Below are 14,418 nucleotides of genomic sequence, written 5' to 3' on the forward strand. Positions count from 1 at the left end.
TCACAGTGGAAACAATTAGTTATGTTTTCTATTTCTAGGGTTTTTCCTTTTATTACAAACCCCATATGCCAAGATCTGCCACTTATAAATTGTAAAGTTCTACAACCACACACAAGAGAGTTAGTCGCAAAACCCTAGATTCTTCATAGTCATCGAGACTTGTCATCCAAGCATTGCAAAATGATGCAAAACCCTAATGGTACTATTGATATTGTTTGACATGCCTTTTATCCATTTCATTAGATTACAAGACCTATTCTTCATATGCAACATATCATCAAACTCTTTCATGTCATTGTCTCTAATATTTATGCAAACCCTTTTCATGATCATCACCATGACCTAGTGAAACAAATGTACACAAAAACAATGCGTACCTTACCTTACCTCTTCTTTGCAGAGATTTGGTCATTAGTCTTATCTTCAATTGTTAACTCCCTTTAACAAAAGATGCCTCAACTTCTCCAATTATATAACCTTTGTTGAGCTGCTAGCTTCGTCATCATTTGATATGTATTGACTTCACCCAAGACTGCTTATTATATTTGTAAAGTAGGGATGAACTTCATTATTCTTTTGGTCCATCAATGATAATTTAAGTTCCTTCGAAACAAGACGACTTTATGATAAAATTCGGCCTCCTTATATGTATAGATAAAAAGTCTCATGTTTGCTTGTCACATTCCACAATTCGTCATTGTTCTGTCATTCATCTATATTACTATTATTGTGAGAACCTTTTGTCACTATTGAAGTGATTGTCTTACTAGGGTTACTGCCAAACTCGATTGGATCACAGCCATCATGGCCATACAACTTGGTTGTCATAAGAGTTTCTGATGTACATGACTTGCCAGAGTTTTCATATGTCTCTATCTTGTAATTCAATTATGTCAGCATTGTTATATTAATCACTATCTATTTGTAGGGTTACTGTCCATACTTCAAATGTGTGCTACAAAGACAAATGCGAGCTTCAAACAATGCGAGCTTCAGACAATGTGAGTTATGTAATGTCACCGAGCCTTAGTGTCACATTGTAGTGCAATATCTCTATAATGTAAGAGTGTTGTAGAGCGATGCCACAAAGATGATGCCACTGTTGTTGTGCCATAGAGTCAACGCCACTGTAGATGCGATGTCGTGTTGAAAAGATAATGATGCCACAGTTGGAATGTATATGAGCTGAGAGATACAATGCGAGTCCATTGTATTATAGTAAGCCATGTGAGTCTCACTGTTGTAGAATTCAAGTCTTAGAGGTATACATACAAGCCACTAAATTATGACTACGAACCATCATACAATGCGAGCCTCATGAATAATGTATGTGAGCCATTGTATCGGTAAAGCGAGACATTGTAATAGTACGTACCACAGACATATGTGATTCCTCTAACCACAGACATATGCGATGCCATTTCCATTGTGACTATTGTAAACCTCTTTTAAATGTGAGCCATTAATACGTGCCCAATATAACGTGTCATAGAGTTTAGATATAATTCACGAGCCACGGGGTATATTTGTGCTACAAAGATGCGATTCACAAATTGAACAAGCCATAGAGTGATAGTGAACCATATACAATCACTGTGATGAAAGCAGGCCATATAAATTATGTATACGAACCACAAAGTTGAGTAACGAGCCACTGAGCTATGTAACGAGCTTCAGAGTTATGTACTGAGCCATAGTTCAATAGAAAGAGCCACGAAGATGCTATATGGTAGAAACACAAATAAATCCAAACCGTAGATTGGATAGAAACACAAATAAATCCAAACCATAGATTGGACAAGCCACTCGTAATTTATACGAGTCTTAGGGGAATAGAATTGTGCCATTGTAATTTTTATGTGAGCCATAAAAATATGTGAAGTGAGCCATTGTAATTATATGAGCCTCAGAGAGATGTGAGGGCCACAAAGCTATACGAGCCACAATGAAATATAAGAGCAAGCCACTGTGAGGACAAAATGAACCACAAAACAAAAAATGTGAGCCACAGACCCACATTTTTCTTCCTCAGAGAACCACCAAATTTAGATATCCATAGTTTCGATCTTCAACATCAATGCAAACTTCTTAAATACTTGCGAATATTTAGTTCGGATCATAGGATCAGAGCTTTTGATTAGAGTGTCCACAGAGTCCCTTTCAAGGATGCCAACAAATATGTAATCTGCAAACTAGCAACCTGAGCTCTGATTCCATGTTGAGAAATCATGTTTACTATTCATTAGGATAGATGTCTCTTCTTTGATACTTTCTTGTGAATGTTGTGGGCTTCTTATTAATGTTTATTATGTTTTCTTCATCAAACAATTACCAAATATACAAAACATGAAGATCACAAGAATACAAAGAACACAAGATGTATGTTGAAAATATTAGCAAGAAAAGGGTTCCTTGATTTGTGCCTTAAACGTAGGAGACAAAACGAGTTCTTTCTTGTGCATGACTTGAGTTCCTAAAAATTAGGAAATTCCATATTAGGACAAGTTCCTATAATTTAGGAATCAATCCTTAAAAATTAGAACGAGTTAGGATGTTAGGATGCAATTAACTGATGTGTTGGAATTGAAAGTCGAGTTCTTGACTTTCTAGTGTGAGTTGATTGAGGAAAAACACAAGTGATTGAGTTTCAAGTGGTTGACTTGAAATAGGACGAGTTGCATGAGCAGTTAACTCATGCTAACTCAATCAATCATAAAATCATTTCTTAATTAGAAAACTCACTAATTTTAACCATTCAAATTGCCTTTAAAAGGAGGAACGAAGGCACAAGTTTAATCATTGTTTTGGTGAGCATGAGTTGGTGAGACCAAACAATAGGAAGCACGAGTGTGTGCGTAGAGCTTGAGAGAGGGAGAACGAGCCTAGGTGAGGCTTGTGGGAGTTTGAAGAAGGACGAGTTCCTTGGGTTAGGAAGCAGGGATCAAGGTGCAAGCAAGGGTGTTTCAATTTAGTGTAAATAGAGAGAACATGGCTGCTCCCTAATGAAACTTAATTGTATTGTAAAAGATCCGTTGTTCAACCTTCTTTAATAGAATTCTCAATAACAAGCAAACGACTTTCCCAGTTGGGTTCCCTAAACAATTTTGTGTTTGTGAATTGTGTAATTGTGCCTTTATTTCTGTTCCTCTTCCACTGCATTTAGTAGAGAAGTTTTGTGTTTATATGAGAATAAATTTTATTTCAGATTGCTCATATTAGCAGATCATAATTTTGTGGATTTTCTACATGGTATTAGAGCGTGGATCAGAATAAATACCATCACAAGGTGATGGCACATCCAAGTGCAACGCATCATAAGGAGACATCTAAAATAGGCCGCAGACTCTTGGAGCTCAATGGAGAAGAGAAGGTGACTTGGTTTAGGTTGGTTTCTTGTGACTCTTTGGGCAGATTCAAGAAGAAGAGCAGGGCTAAGGCTAGAAAGAGCAGTTCTCTGCCAAGTTGGAGGCTAGTTTTCTCAAGTAAACAGGTCTTATTTGTTTTGTGTGCGCCTTAGTTTAGGCCGAGTCCTGTAGTAGGGACAATTTTGAGGGCTGGAAAGACATTATAAGTGGTTGTAAGAGGGCAAAAATATCAACGAGTAAAGGAGCCTATCTAGAAGAGGAAGCCGCAATGTTTGTGAGGAAATTTGGGCTAAGAATAGGGTTGTAGAAGTAGCTATAGGTAGTCCTAACCAGGGCCGAGAATCACAAAAGGAAAGCACAAGCCAAGGAGCAAAACAACTAGAGGTATGTTGATTGGTGTTTCATGTTGATGTTTTGCTAAGTGGATATTGTTCAGGTTGGACAGTGTGTGTGTGGCATCTTAAGTATAGGTGGAGGGTTGTTAGTAGGTGCCTAATTGTGGCCAGAGAGCAAATCTTGTGAAGGACAACAAGAGTGCTAGCAGTGGCAGAAATATTCAAGTCCAAAAAATTGCAGTCTTTGACGGACTAAAGGAACAATGGGGTGGGCAGTTTCCAAAGCCCTAAGTACAGTTCTTGTGAAGGATTACATGATTGTTAGTGGGAAAGTTTTTAGAGATCTCTCAGGGGAAGCATGATGGCTTTCCAAGGGTTGAGAGAAGATCATTGTTTAGAGGGAGCATCGAATTTTGTTCCATGGAAAGGAAGAATCACGATAGCGCTGGAAGATAATGGGGTGGGAGAGTACATCAAGCAAGTGATAGTGCCACCTCAAGGCCCCTAACAATTGGCCCATTATAATAAGAATGATATCAAGGCAAGGATGATCATTCTAGAAGGGGTCAAAGATCATATAGTGCCTCATATCCACGAGAAGAAGACAACGTGTGAGATGTACGGTGAAATTTTGAAGTTGTATCAGAGTACCAGTGATACCAGGAAGCTTGCGCTTAAGGAGAAGTTGAGGAGTATCTAGATGAGCAAGGATGAGCCCATCGCCCTATATTTGACTAGGTTCACTCAGGTACGAGATGTACTAGGTGGGGTGGGTGTGGTTGTATCTGATCATGGTCTTGTGAGTTTTGCCTTACTTGGACTTCACAAGTTGTGGACATGGTTCCAAGATGCTGTTACTAGGAGAGCGAACTTCCCAAGTTGGGAAGGGTTTTGAACAGATTGCATACAGGAAGAGATCCAAAGATGAACCATAGAAGGGAGATCAGTTATGACAGAGGACGAGGAGAACTGTGCCATCGCAGGCACGAGTACCAAAATCGCCCCCCCCCCCCCCGGATCCAAACCCGGAACCGCGGATCGGAGCGAACCGTCCCGGAATCCACCCTGGAAGCGCGGATCGGATTTGGCGGTTGCGCGGATCCGTTAAAAAAAAACGATTCCTGCCTTTTTGGGTTGCGGCCGCCCGGAACCGCGGATCGGAGGGCGGTTCGGGCACGGGGTGGCGCCACGCTTCCGGCCCGGAACCGCACGCCACCCGCACGCCACCCAGGCGCTTCCGGAAGCAACCCCGCGGCCAGCGGATTTTTAATTTATTTTTTTTAAATTTGTTTTAACATGTGACTTAACTAGCATGAGGGGGTGGGTTAGGTTAGTTTAGGGTGAGTCTAGGGTGACTTTAGAAAAGAATAAAGCCCCCATTCTCTTCTCATTTTCTCACTTTGAGTTTATGAGAGTTGGAGAAGAGAAGAGAGGAGAGGAGAAGAGAAGAGAGGAAAGGAGAGGAGAAGAGAGGAGAGCTTGGAGGAGTGAAGAAGGAGGAGCTAGGAGAAGGAGGAGGAGCTTGGAGCAAGAGCTTGGAGGACTTCATCTACAAGAGCTAAAGAGGTAAGTTCAAACCCCAAACTCCCTTGTTTTTCTGAAAAAAAAATTGTATTTTTCTCCTCCCTCTCCTACTCTTTCCCATTGTTTCTACTTGCTCCTTTATTTACAGGTTGTCCACCACCTATATCCATATTCCAAGATGGTGTTCTTTTGGCTTCTATGTATCATTCCACTCTTGGTTTTAATGATGGCAAGGGTGAGGAATAGAGGGGAAGAGGAAGGGGATGAACTTGGTCCTAATAGTAGTGACCCAATGTATGATGAGGAGGAAGGGTTTGAAGAGGAAGGGGATGAACTTGAAGAGGACACTGAAGCACAAGATGGGAAAGGTACATCAAATCCCTTGTGGAACTATGTGACCAAACTTGAAGGGGGAAAGGGTGGTGGATCTTACAAATGGATGTGCCCTCATGATTGTCATGGAGGAAAACCATATACGGGTTCATATACCCGTCTGAGGAGGCATCTTTGTGGGGTGCTAGAGAGTGATGAAAAAAAGGGTTCTGTGGGGGTAGCCATTTGCCCAAAAATTTCAAGTGAACAAAGACAAAAATACATCAAAATAGAGATGGCTGCACAACAAAAAAACAAGAAACAAAAAACTCATTCAGAATCAAGTGCAAACTCTAAATTTGGTAGTTGCCCATCTCCTCATGGTACTTCTGCAACCTCTGGAGGTAGAAAAACAATAGGGGATTTCCTTAATGTTTCTGGGAGGGATGATGTGGATGGAAAGGTAGTCCGTTTTCTTTGTGCTTGCGGTGTACCATTCAATGTGCTTCGCTCTCCCTATTGGCATGACATGGTAAAGGCCATCAATGAAGCCCCAAAAGGATACAAGGCCCCCAACTATGAGAAAGCTAGAACAGTGTTATTAGAAAGAGAAAAAGCTAAGGTTCAAAGAGCTTTGACACGTTTTACACATGAGTGGGTGGATTATGGGGTATCCATTGTATCAGATGGGTGGACAAATATTAGAAACCAACATTTGATAAATGTTCTTGGTGTTTCTTCTAAGGGTGCAGTATTTATTGCATGTCATGACTCCTCCTCCATCAGTGCAACTGCACAAAACATTGCAGATCTCCTATTGAAATCAATCAAAGATGTTGGTCCGAATAATGTGGTTCAAGTGATCACAGATAATGCAGCAAATTGTAAGGCAGCAGGAAAAATTATTGAGCGTACTCATCCACACATCTTTTGGTCTGGGTGCCTGGTTCACACATTGAACCTTTTGATGCATGATATTGTGAAACACAAAGAATGTGGGTGGATTGCTGAGGTTTACAGGAAAGGGAAGCAGCTCATTAAATTCATCACAGGGCATACAAGGGTAAACTACTTCTATGGCACTTACTCCAAGTTGCAATTGCTTAAAATTGCAAAGACAAGATTTGCTAGTTATTACCTCACCTTTAGGCGGCTAGTGAAGGTGAGACAAGCTTTAACTAATCTGGTGTGTGCTGAAACATGGGATGAAATTAACCAGTGTACAGATGGTGCTACTGCTAATGTAGTCAAGGACACTGTTCTTGACACTTACTTTTGGTCACAGGTTAAATATGTTTTGCAATTCACCAAACCAATTTATTACATGATCAAGTTTGCAGATTCAGATCGACCAGTAATTGGGGAGGTGTATGAGCAAATGGATAGCATGTTGGGGCAGATTAAAGACATTGTTGAGCCTAGAGATACCACCTTGTACAATTATATTCGTGAAGAGGTGGAAAAGCGATGGGATATGCTAAATGTTCCATTGCATGCATTAGCATATGTTTTGACACCTAGGTACTATCATCCATCATGGCTTTCAAAACCAGCACCTGGGGGGGGAAGCAGGAAAAAACCACACCAAGATAAAGAGGTTCACGAAAAATATATGGCTGCATTGAGTAGATTAATCCCTGATAATGAGGAGGCTGCATTGGTACGGAGACAGGTGAGCAACTATACGCTCAACACTGGTCCATTTGGGAGCATGCATTCAATTGAAGATCGAGAGCATTTTTCTGCTCTTGAGTGGTGGAACATGCATGGAGGGCCTACTCCACTTCTACAGAGTTTGGCATTGCGGGTGCTATCACAGGTGGTAAACACTTCTTCTGCAGAGAGGTGTTGGAGCTCTTATTCTTTCATCCACAGTGTTAAAAGGAACAGGTTGAGTTTAGACCGGGCAGAGAGCTTGGTTTATGTTCATTACAACTTGCGATTGTTGTCCCATTACTGTGAAGATGCAAAGTCTAATAAAGACTTGTTGACTTGGGACAAGCATCCAGAGGAGCCCAATTTGGAGGATGGAGTGTTGCAACTAGAGCAATTAGAGGATGCTCTTATCCAGGTATGTCCATTATGGTAAGAATTTTCCAATTTTCCCTTATAAAGCATTTCTCTAATTCATGTTTTTAATTTTTTTGTTAACTAGTGTTTTTTTTTTTTTGCATGAATTTTTTGAGCGATTCTAGGATGATGATGACCGTGTTGATATGCCACCACCCCCACCCCCATCTGGTCCTAGGTTCCATGGTTCAACACCAACAGCAGGGGGTTCTTCTTCATCAGTTCCAGTGCCACGACTTACACAGGGACCATTTTCTTCATTGCCACCACGTGGAGGCACGCCATCACGTTCTATTCGTGGTGGAAGGAGGAGAGATTAGTAGATATATTCACAATCTACTTCTTTTTGTCATAGTCTATAGATTACTCATTAGACTTGTAGACTTGTGAATTTGAATTTTGAACCTTTTTGGCTTGGCGGTGACCAAGTGACATATTTTGTAAACATTATTATTTGAATTTTGGACATGACAAATGTTGACAGTTGCTCACTTGCTAGATAAATCATAATATGCTCTATGTTTTATGTTTTATAATATGCTTAAATGTTTTATGTTTTATAATATGCTTAAAAATTTGATGTATGTTTGTAATAGCTAGAATATAGATGATTGTTGTACATACTAGTAACTACAATGGAATCATGGATGCCATATCTATCTTGATTTATGCAAAAATATGCATGTTTTCATGTCTTCTACAATTAATTTGGTATTTGGGATGTTTGTTTTGAGTATAAATGCAAAAAAATATATAAAAATATATATATATATATAGCAGACGCTTCCGCGGACGCTTCGCTCCCTAGATTTTTGGAAAATGACGCTTCCGCGCTTCGCGCTTCCGCTTCGCGCTTCCGCTTCGCTCCCGCTTCGTGCAACATTGACCAAGACCAAGGGTGAGAAGGGCCAAGGAGCGGTCGAGTCCAGTTAGAAGGGCAAGAAGAACGATCGAAACAAGATCAAGTGTTTTCATTGCCATGAGTTTGGACACTATGCTTCTAAGTGTCTTGGTAAGAAGAAGGGGGCTGAGAAGGATCATGTCGCTGCATCAGCAGAGGTAGATGACTTTTTTTTGCCCAGTTCGAGAAATGTTTCTCATTAATTGCTTACATGGCAAGCTCAATGGATATCAGTGTATGGTATATTGATTTAGGGGCTTCCTTCCACATGACTGGGAACAAAAAGAGTTTAGCCACATGAAGGAGAAGGACATGTAGTTTTAGATTGAGCCAGGAGTTGATGACCTGTATGCAGCGAGAGGAGTTGGTATTGTCAGCTTTCAGATGGAGTCAGGTAATCCTCTTCATCTCAGAGATGTTCTCTATGTTTCAGGATTGAGGTAGAATCTTCTTTCGGTAGCTAGCTACCCTTGAGGACAAGGGTTATGATGTCATCTTTAGCAGAGGTAAGGCTTACCTCCAACACTTAGCTTTTGGATGTAAGAACCAGATAGGTGTGAGGGTGAACAATCTCTACAAGTTGTAGGTAGAGACAGATGCAACCTTGAGCAACAAGGCACGAAGTTCTCAGAGTAGAGATGTGGTGGTTGAGCGAGAGCAGGATAGAGCTCTCAAGATGGAGCCTTAACTAGTATCTTAGTTTTAGGTTAAGCTAGTTGGTAGTTGGGCTGACCAATAGGATGAGGATGATGAGGACCATAGCTCAGGGCAAGTGGAGGCAACGACTCTGTCAAAGACTTCTAGTTTAGGGAGAGTTCGAGCCAAGTGGGAAGAGGATTTGGTTAAGGGAGATTAGAAGAGAGTTGAGTCTCTCAGCATCAAGAAACAGACACACAGGTACACAGGGTGCATGGCACTTATGACTAAAGAAGTGGACTCACAGAGCATGGTGGGAAAGAACAGGTCTTCAAAGCAGGTTTTGTAGAAGAAAGCAGGGAAGCCTTCTAGTTGAGAGGGAGAAACTACAGTAGCGGAGAACATGGTTGATCCGGATTTAAACAGGAACGCAACAAATTACAGAGATAACCATATACACAAAGATGCAGCGGAAATAATACTTCATTTCATTAATGGAAAATACTGAAATATGCTTACAACCAGAAATGGAAATAAACCAGCTAGGGCGATGGTAGCTTATCTCTGAGAAGAGATGTGATGGCTACATGCCTCTGAACTGTGTTACAATGAGGCTCGAAGGCCTATTTATTGTTGAGAAACAATGGAAAAACCCTTAACATTCCAAAACCTAACCCTAGGAGATGAAACGCCAAACTGTGGGCCCCGTTTGGGGTAAATTGGTACATCAACTTCCCGGGGTCGTAACTTTGGCATATGATCTCCGTTTGACGCGTACAATAGCTCATTAGAAAGATCTATCCGAGCACTATCATTGTTGGAACAGGCTAGAACCATGTTGCCCTCGGATTCCCCAAAAAACGTCGTTTAGGGCCTCAAAACGGCTCCGGAAGTTCAGGACCCGAAAAACTGCTAAAAATAGTAAGTTGTGCTACAATTAAGGAAACTGAAAATGCTGAGAAAGACAATGGTGGGGGTCCAGGTGGACTTGGCAGGTGGCCACCAATATCCACCTGGATCATTCCTCCCCCCTTAGGAAGCAATGGTCCCCATTGCGTTGAGCTCCTCCATGAGATGAGGAAACTTCTGCTGAACTTGTTCCCTGGTGAGCCACTTGCCCTGCTGAAGGAGTTGGCCTGCTTTGACAACTCGATACAGTTGGATATTCTGTTGGCGAGTGTTCTTGATCTGTGTGTCCATGATTCGATCAGTTGCAGCTTGTTCCATGCAATCTGGATTTAATTCTGTGGGTTTGAGCTGTTCTGCAATGTCGGATGTGTCTAGCAATGGTGGAAAGTATGGCCGAAGGCGGTCCACATTGAACACTGGGTGCAGGCCAAGGAATGGGGGAATGCTGAGCTCAAATGCATTGTCTCCCATAGCCTTAGTAATGGTGTAAGGACCATATCGGAGTGGTCTCAATTTCCGATAGGCTCCAGTAAGGCGTTCCTTTTGCAAATGCAACCAGACTTTGTCGCCCACCTGAAACTTGTGTGGCACCCGATGTTGATCATGTCGCTGCTTGTACTTGGCATTTGATTTCTCAAGAATGTCATGGACCTGCTGGCGAATATGTTGGATGCGCTCAATGAAGCTGGTGGCCTTATCTGTTTCGGACTGGACATGAGCTGAATTCATGTGAGTAGCTGCAAGTGGCATGGCCACATCAATGGGGCATAGTGGCTGGAATCCCAAACCCACCTGAAAAGGGCTATGGCCAGTGGAGCTGTGAAGAGCTCGGTTGTAGCTGTGCTGAACATAGGGGAGGCTCTCGTCCCATGTGCGTGGATGCTTTGAGTTATACATGCGCAGAATGTGCACAATCATCCTATTGACAACCTCTGTCTGGCCATCAGTTTGAGGATGGAAGGCTGTGGACTTCGTGAGTTTGGTGTCCAGCATTGACCAGAGACTGGACCAAAATGTGCTGAGAAACCGACTGTCCCGATCTGAGATGATAGACTGTGGGATCCCAAAGTGCACCCACACTCGTTCAAAGAAGAGTTTAGCAGTGGCTTCTGCTGTGATATTCTTCTTGCAGGCCACCATAATGGCCATCTTCGAGAACCTGTCGACGACCACAAAAACACAGTCATTTCCATGCTTAGTGGAAGGAAGGCCTGACATGTAATCCATGGAGATGGATTCCCAAGGTCGACTAGGGGTAGGCAACGGGGTATAGAGGCCGTGCTTCTTAATGGTCGGTTTGGCAATGGCACAGGCAGTACATGATCGGATGTACTTCCCAACATCCTGTCGAAGATTCGGCCAATAGAAATAATTTTGCAGTACTGCCACTGTTTTCTCGACCCCGAAATGCCCAGCAGCCCGACTGTAGTGTGCTTCCCAAATCATCTTGGCACGCTCGCTTGAAGGAACACAAAGGTGACCGAGGTGGCATAATAGGGCATCCTGGAGGTGAAAATCTGCAACATGCCGACCCTCCAAGAGTGTCTGGTATGTGTGGCCGAATTCTGGGTCGCTTTTGTAGAGAAGTGGCCAATCAGAAGTCTCGTGCCCACAAGAGTTGAGCACGGTGGTTAGCGCCATGATCGGTGGTCGACTGAGGCAATCTGCAACATTATTGGTGCTGCCCTTTTTATACTTGATATTCAAGTGAAACTGTTGCAGGTATGTAGACCACTTCTGATGGCGATCATTCTGCAATTTCCCTTGGGTCTGTATGAACTGCAGGGGTCGGTGGTCTGTGTGGATGACCGTTTCCTTCCCCAAAATGTAATGCTTCCATTGTCGGCAGGCCTGTACAATGGAATACATCTCTTTATCATAAGTGGGGTACTTCCGGACTGTGTCTGAAAGTGTTTCACTGTGATATGCCACTGGATGTCCATGTTGAGTAAGGACTGCCCCAATAGCATAGTCAGAGGCATCTGTCTCGACCTCAAATGGTTGTTGTAAATCTGGTAACGCGAGCACTGGTGCCGTGCAGAGGCGATCCTTCAACTCCCTGAATGCCTTCTGTTGAGATTCAGACCAAAAGAATTTTGCTTTCGCCCCTCCCTTGGTGACTTGACTCAAGGGCCAAGAAATATGAGAAAACCCCAACACAAACCTGCGGTAGAAGTTGGCAAGACCTAGAAAGCTGCGGAGCTCTGTTAGAGTGGTTGGAGAGGGCCAATCCCGAATGACTTGGACCTTGGCTGGATCGACATGCACCCCCTGTTCATCAATGATGTATCCCAGATACTGAACCTGGGTCATGCCAAAAGTGCATTTCTCCAAATTGGCACATAGCTTGTGTTGCCGCAGTGTTTGGAGAACCTGTCGGATGTGGTGGAGGTGCTCTTCCCAACTCTGGCTGAAGATCAGAATGTCATCCAAGTATACTACTACAAAGGAGTTGGTGAATGGCCGCAAGATGTCATCCATTAGCCTCATAAAGGTTGCAGGAGCATTCGTCAATCCGAAAGGCATGACCAACCATTCGAAGAGGCCCTCCTTGGATTTGAAGGCAGTCTTCCACACATCTGAGGGTTCGATTGGTACCTGGTGATATCCTGACTTCAGATCGATCTTGCTGAAATATTTCGCCCCCTTTAGTTGGTCTAGGAGGTCATCAATCCGCGGGATCGGGTACCTATTACGGACAGTGATCTTGTTCAGCGCCCGATAGTCAATACAGAGTCTCCACGTCCCATCCTTCTTCTGTACCAACACGATCGGGCTCCCACAGGGCGATGAACTCGGACGGATGTGACCTTTCTGCAGGAGCTCCTGAATCTGCCTCTTGATTTCATTGTTCTCCAGAACGGAGCGCCGATAAATTGGTCCATTGGGTAGCGGCGCACCTGGGGTCAGATCGATGGAGTGCTTGACTTGACAGTGCAGAGGAACCCCTGCCGGGAGGTGAAGATGTCTTCGTACTCCTCCACAATCTTGTCCATCTGTAGCTGTTGTGCAGAGGGACCCCGTTTGGAGGCCGCGGCCACTGTCTTCTTCTTCCCTTGAGGGCGTATCATCAGGAAAACAAATTTCCTGGTTTTGGAAATGATCTTACTGCATTGTTTTGCAGTAATCAAAGAGATGGCGGCAGGTGGTGCTACCTCTGGTATCCTGAACAACTTATTTCCCAATGTAATAATAACAGCACGGGGCCTTGATTCATACACAGCATGTCGCTTCCACAAGTATGGTTGTCCTAGTAATACATCACAAACTTCAAGGGGAGCAATGTCACACAATACCTCATCCGTGAAGGGCTTGATGTTGTATGGAAGGCGACACTGCTGGCTCACGCGAAGATCTCGCCTTTGGAAGCCACCCAATGGTGTATGGTTGTGGATGTGCTGTGGTCGGTAAGCCCAACCGCTTCACGACCTCTGCCGAAATGAGGTTCTTTTGACTCCCGCTATCAACAATGAACTGTATCGGGGAGCCCTTTACCCACATCTGGGAGTGGAAGAGACGCTCCTCCTCCTCTGGATCTTCGGGTTCATTTTTCTGGATCTTTGCGGTAGCAACAGTGGCGCTGGGATCCGCATCAATGATCTGCTTCCCTTTTTCATACCCCTTATCGGGTTCTGACTCAGAGTCGGAACATGCATCTGATTCTGAAACCTTTAGCTCAGCCACCAGTGACTGCTTGGCCCGACACTCACTTGTGTTGTGAGTGGAGCTCTTATGGAACTCGCACCATTTTCCAGTGTCCTTTCTCGGCTTCGCGGCGTTGTTCTTTGCTTGCAGCTTCGGCTGGTTGTCTTGGGCTGTCCCGCCTTGGCTTTGTCCTTTGTTCTGTGGTTTAGGGGCACCTTTCCCCTGCTTTGGATTCGCAGATCCAAAGTCTCGCTTCTTTTGTTTAAACTTCTGCTCGACCTTGACGGCATATCGGTATGCTGCGCCGAGCGAGGGGATGTTTAGGAATTGTATTTCTTCCTGGATGTACTTGTGCAGGCAGCCACGGTATTTGAGTATCAAATGTTGCTCCGAATCCTTGATACCCAACTTTGTGCGAAGGGTATGGAAAAGATTGGTGAACTCCGGCACGTCTTGGTCCCTTCCCTGCCGCAGCGTGGTCCACTTTATGTATTCATCCTCATAGCTTCCGACAGGGTAGTACTGCTCCTTGATGGCATCCCGGAACGAATCCCAGGTGGGTGCGGCTGAAAATAGTGAGCCAGTACTTTCATCCTTCTGCTCGCAGTAGGTTTCCCACCAGTCCTTGACGTGGGGGGCTGCTTTGAGAAGAGCAAAAACAATCTTTTCCCGACTCGAAAATTCATGAACAGAAAAATAACCCTCTAGCAGATTTAACCAT

The 14,418-nt window shown here is 43.6% G+C and overlaps 2 protein-coding genes across 5 annotated transcripts in view; both read left to right on the forward strand.

Annotated features, from left to right (window-relative positions):
- Window positions 1-14,418, forward strand: part of LOC149200374 (catalytics) — a 347,379-nt gene that overhangs the window by 63,690 nt on the left and 269,271 nt on the right. The gene's annotated exons all lie outside the window — the stretch shown is intronic.
- On the forward strand, window positions 5,311-8,344 carry LOC149200375 (uncharacterized). The gene is made up of 2 exons (XM_089399565.1): window positions 5,311-7,607; window positions 7,732-8,344. Exons 1-2 carry the CDS (start codon window positions 5,403-5,405, stop codon window positions 7,924-7,926), a joined length of 2,400 nt encoding a protein of 799 aa, XP_089255691.1. The 5' UTR covers window positions 5,311-5,402; the 3' UTR covers window positions 7,927-8,344.

Source organism: Pinus tabuliformis, chromosome 2_1 (genome assembly GCF_031772625.1).
Source record: "Pinus tabuliformis cultivar Carrire ecotype Pingquan chromosome 2_1, CPIR1, whole genome shotgun sequence".
NCBI classification, from domain to species: Eukaryota; Viridiplantae; Streptophyta; class Pinopsida; order Pinales; family Pinaceae; genus Pinus; species Pinus tabuliformis.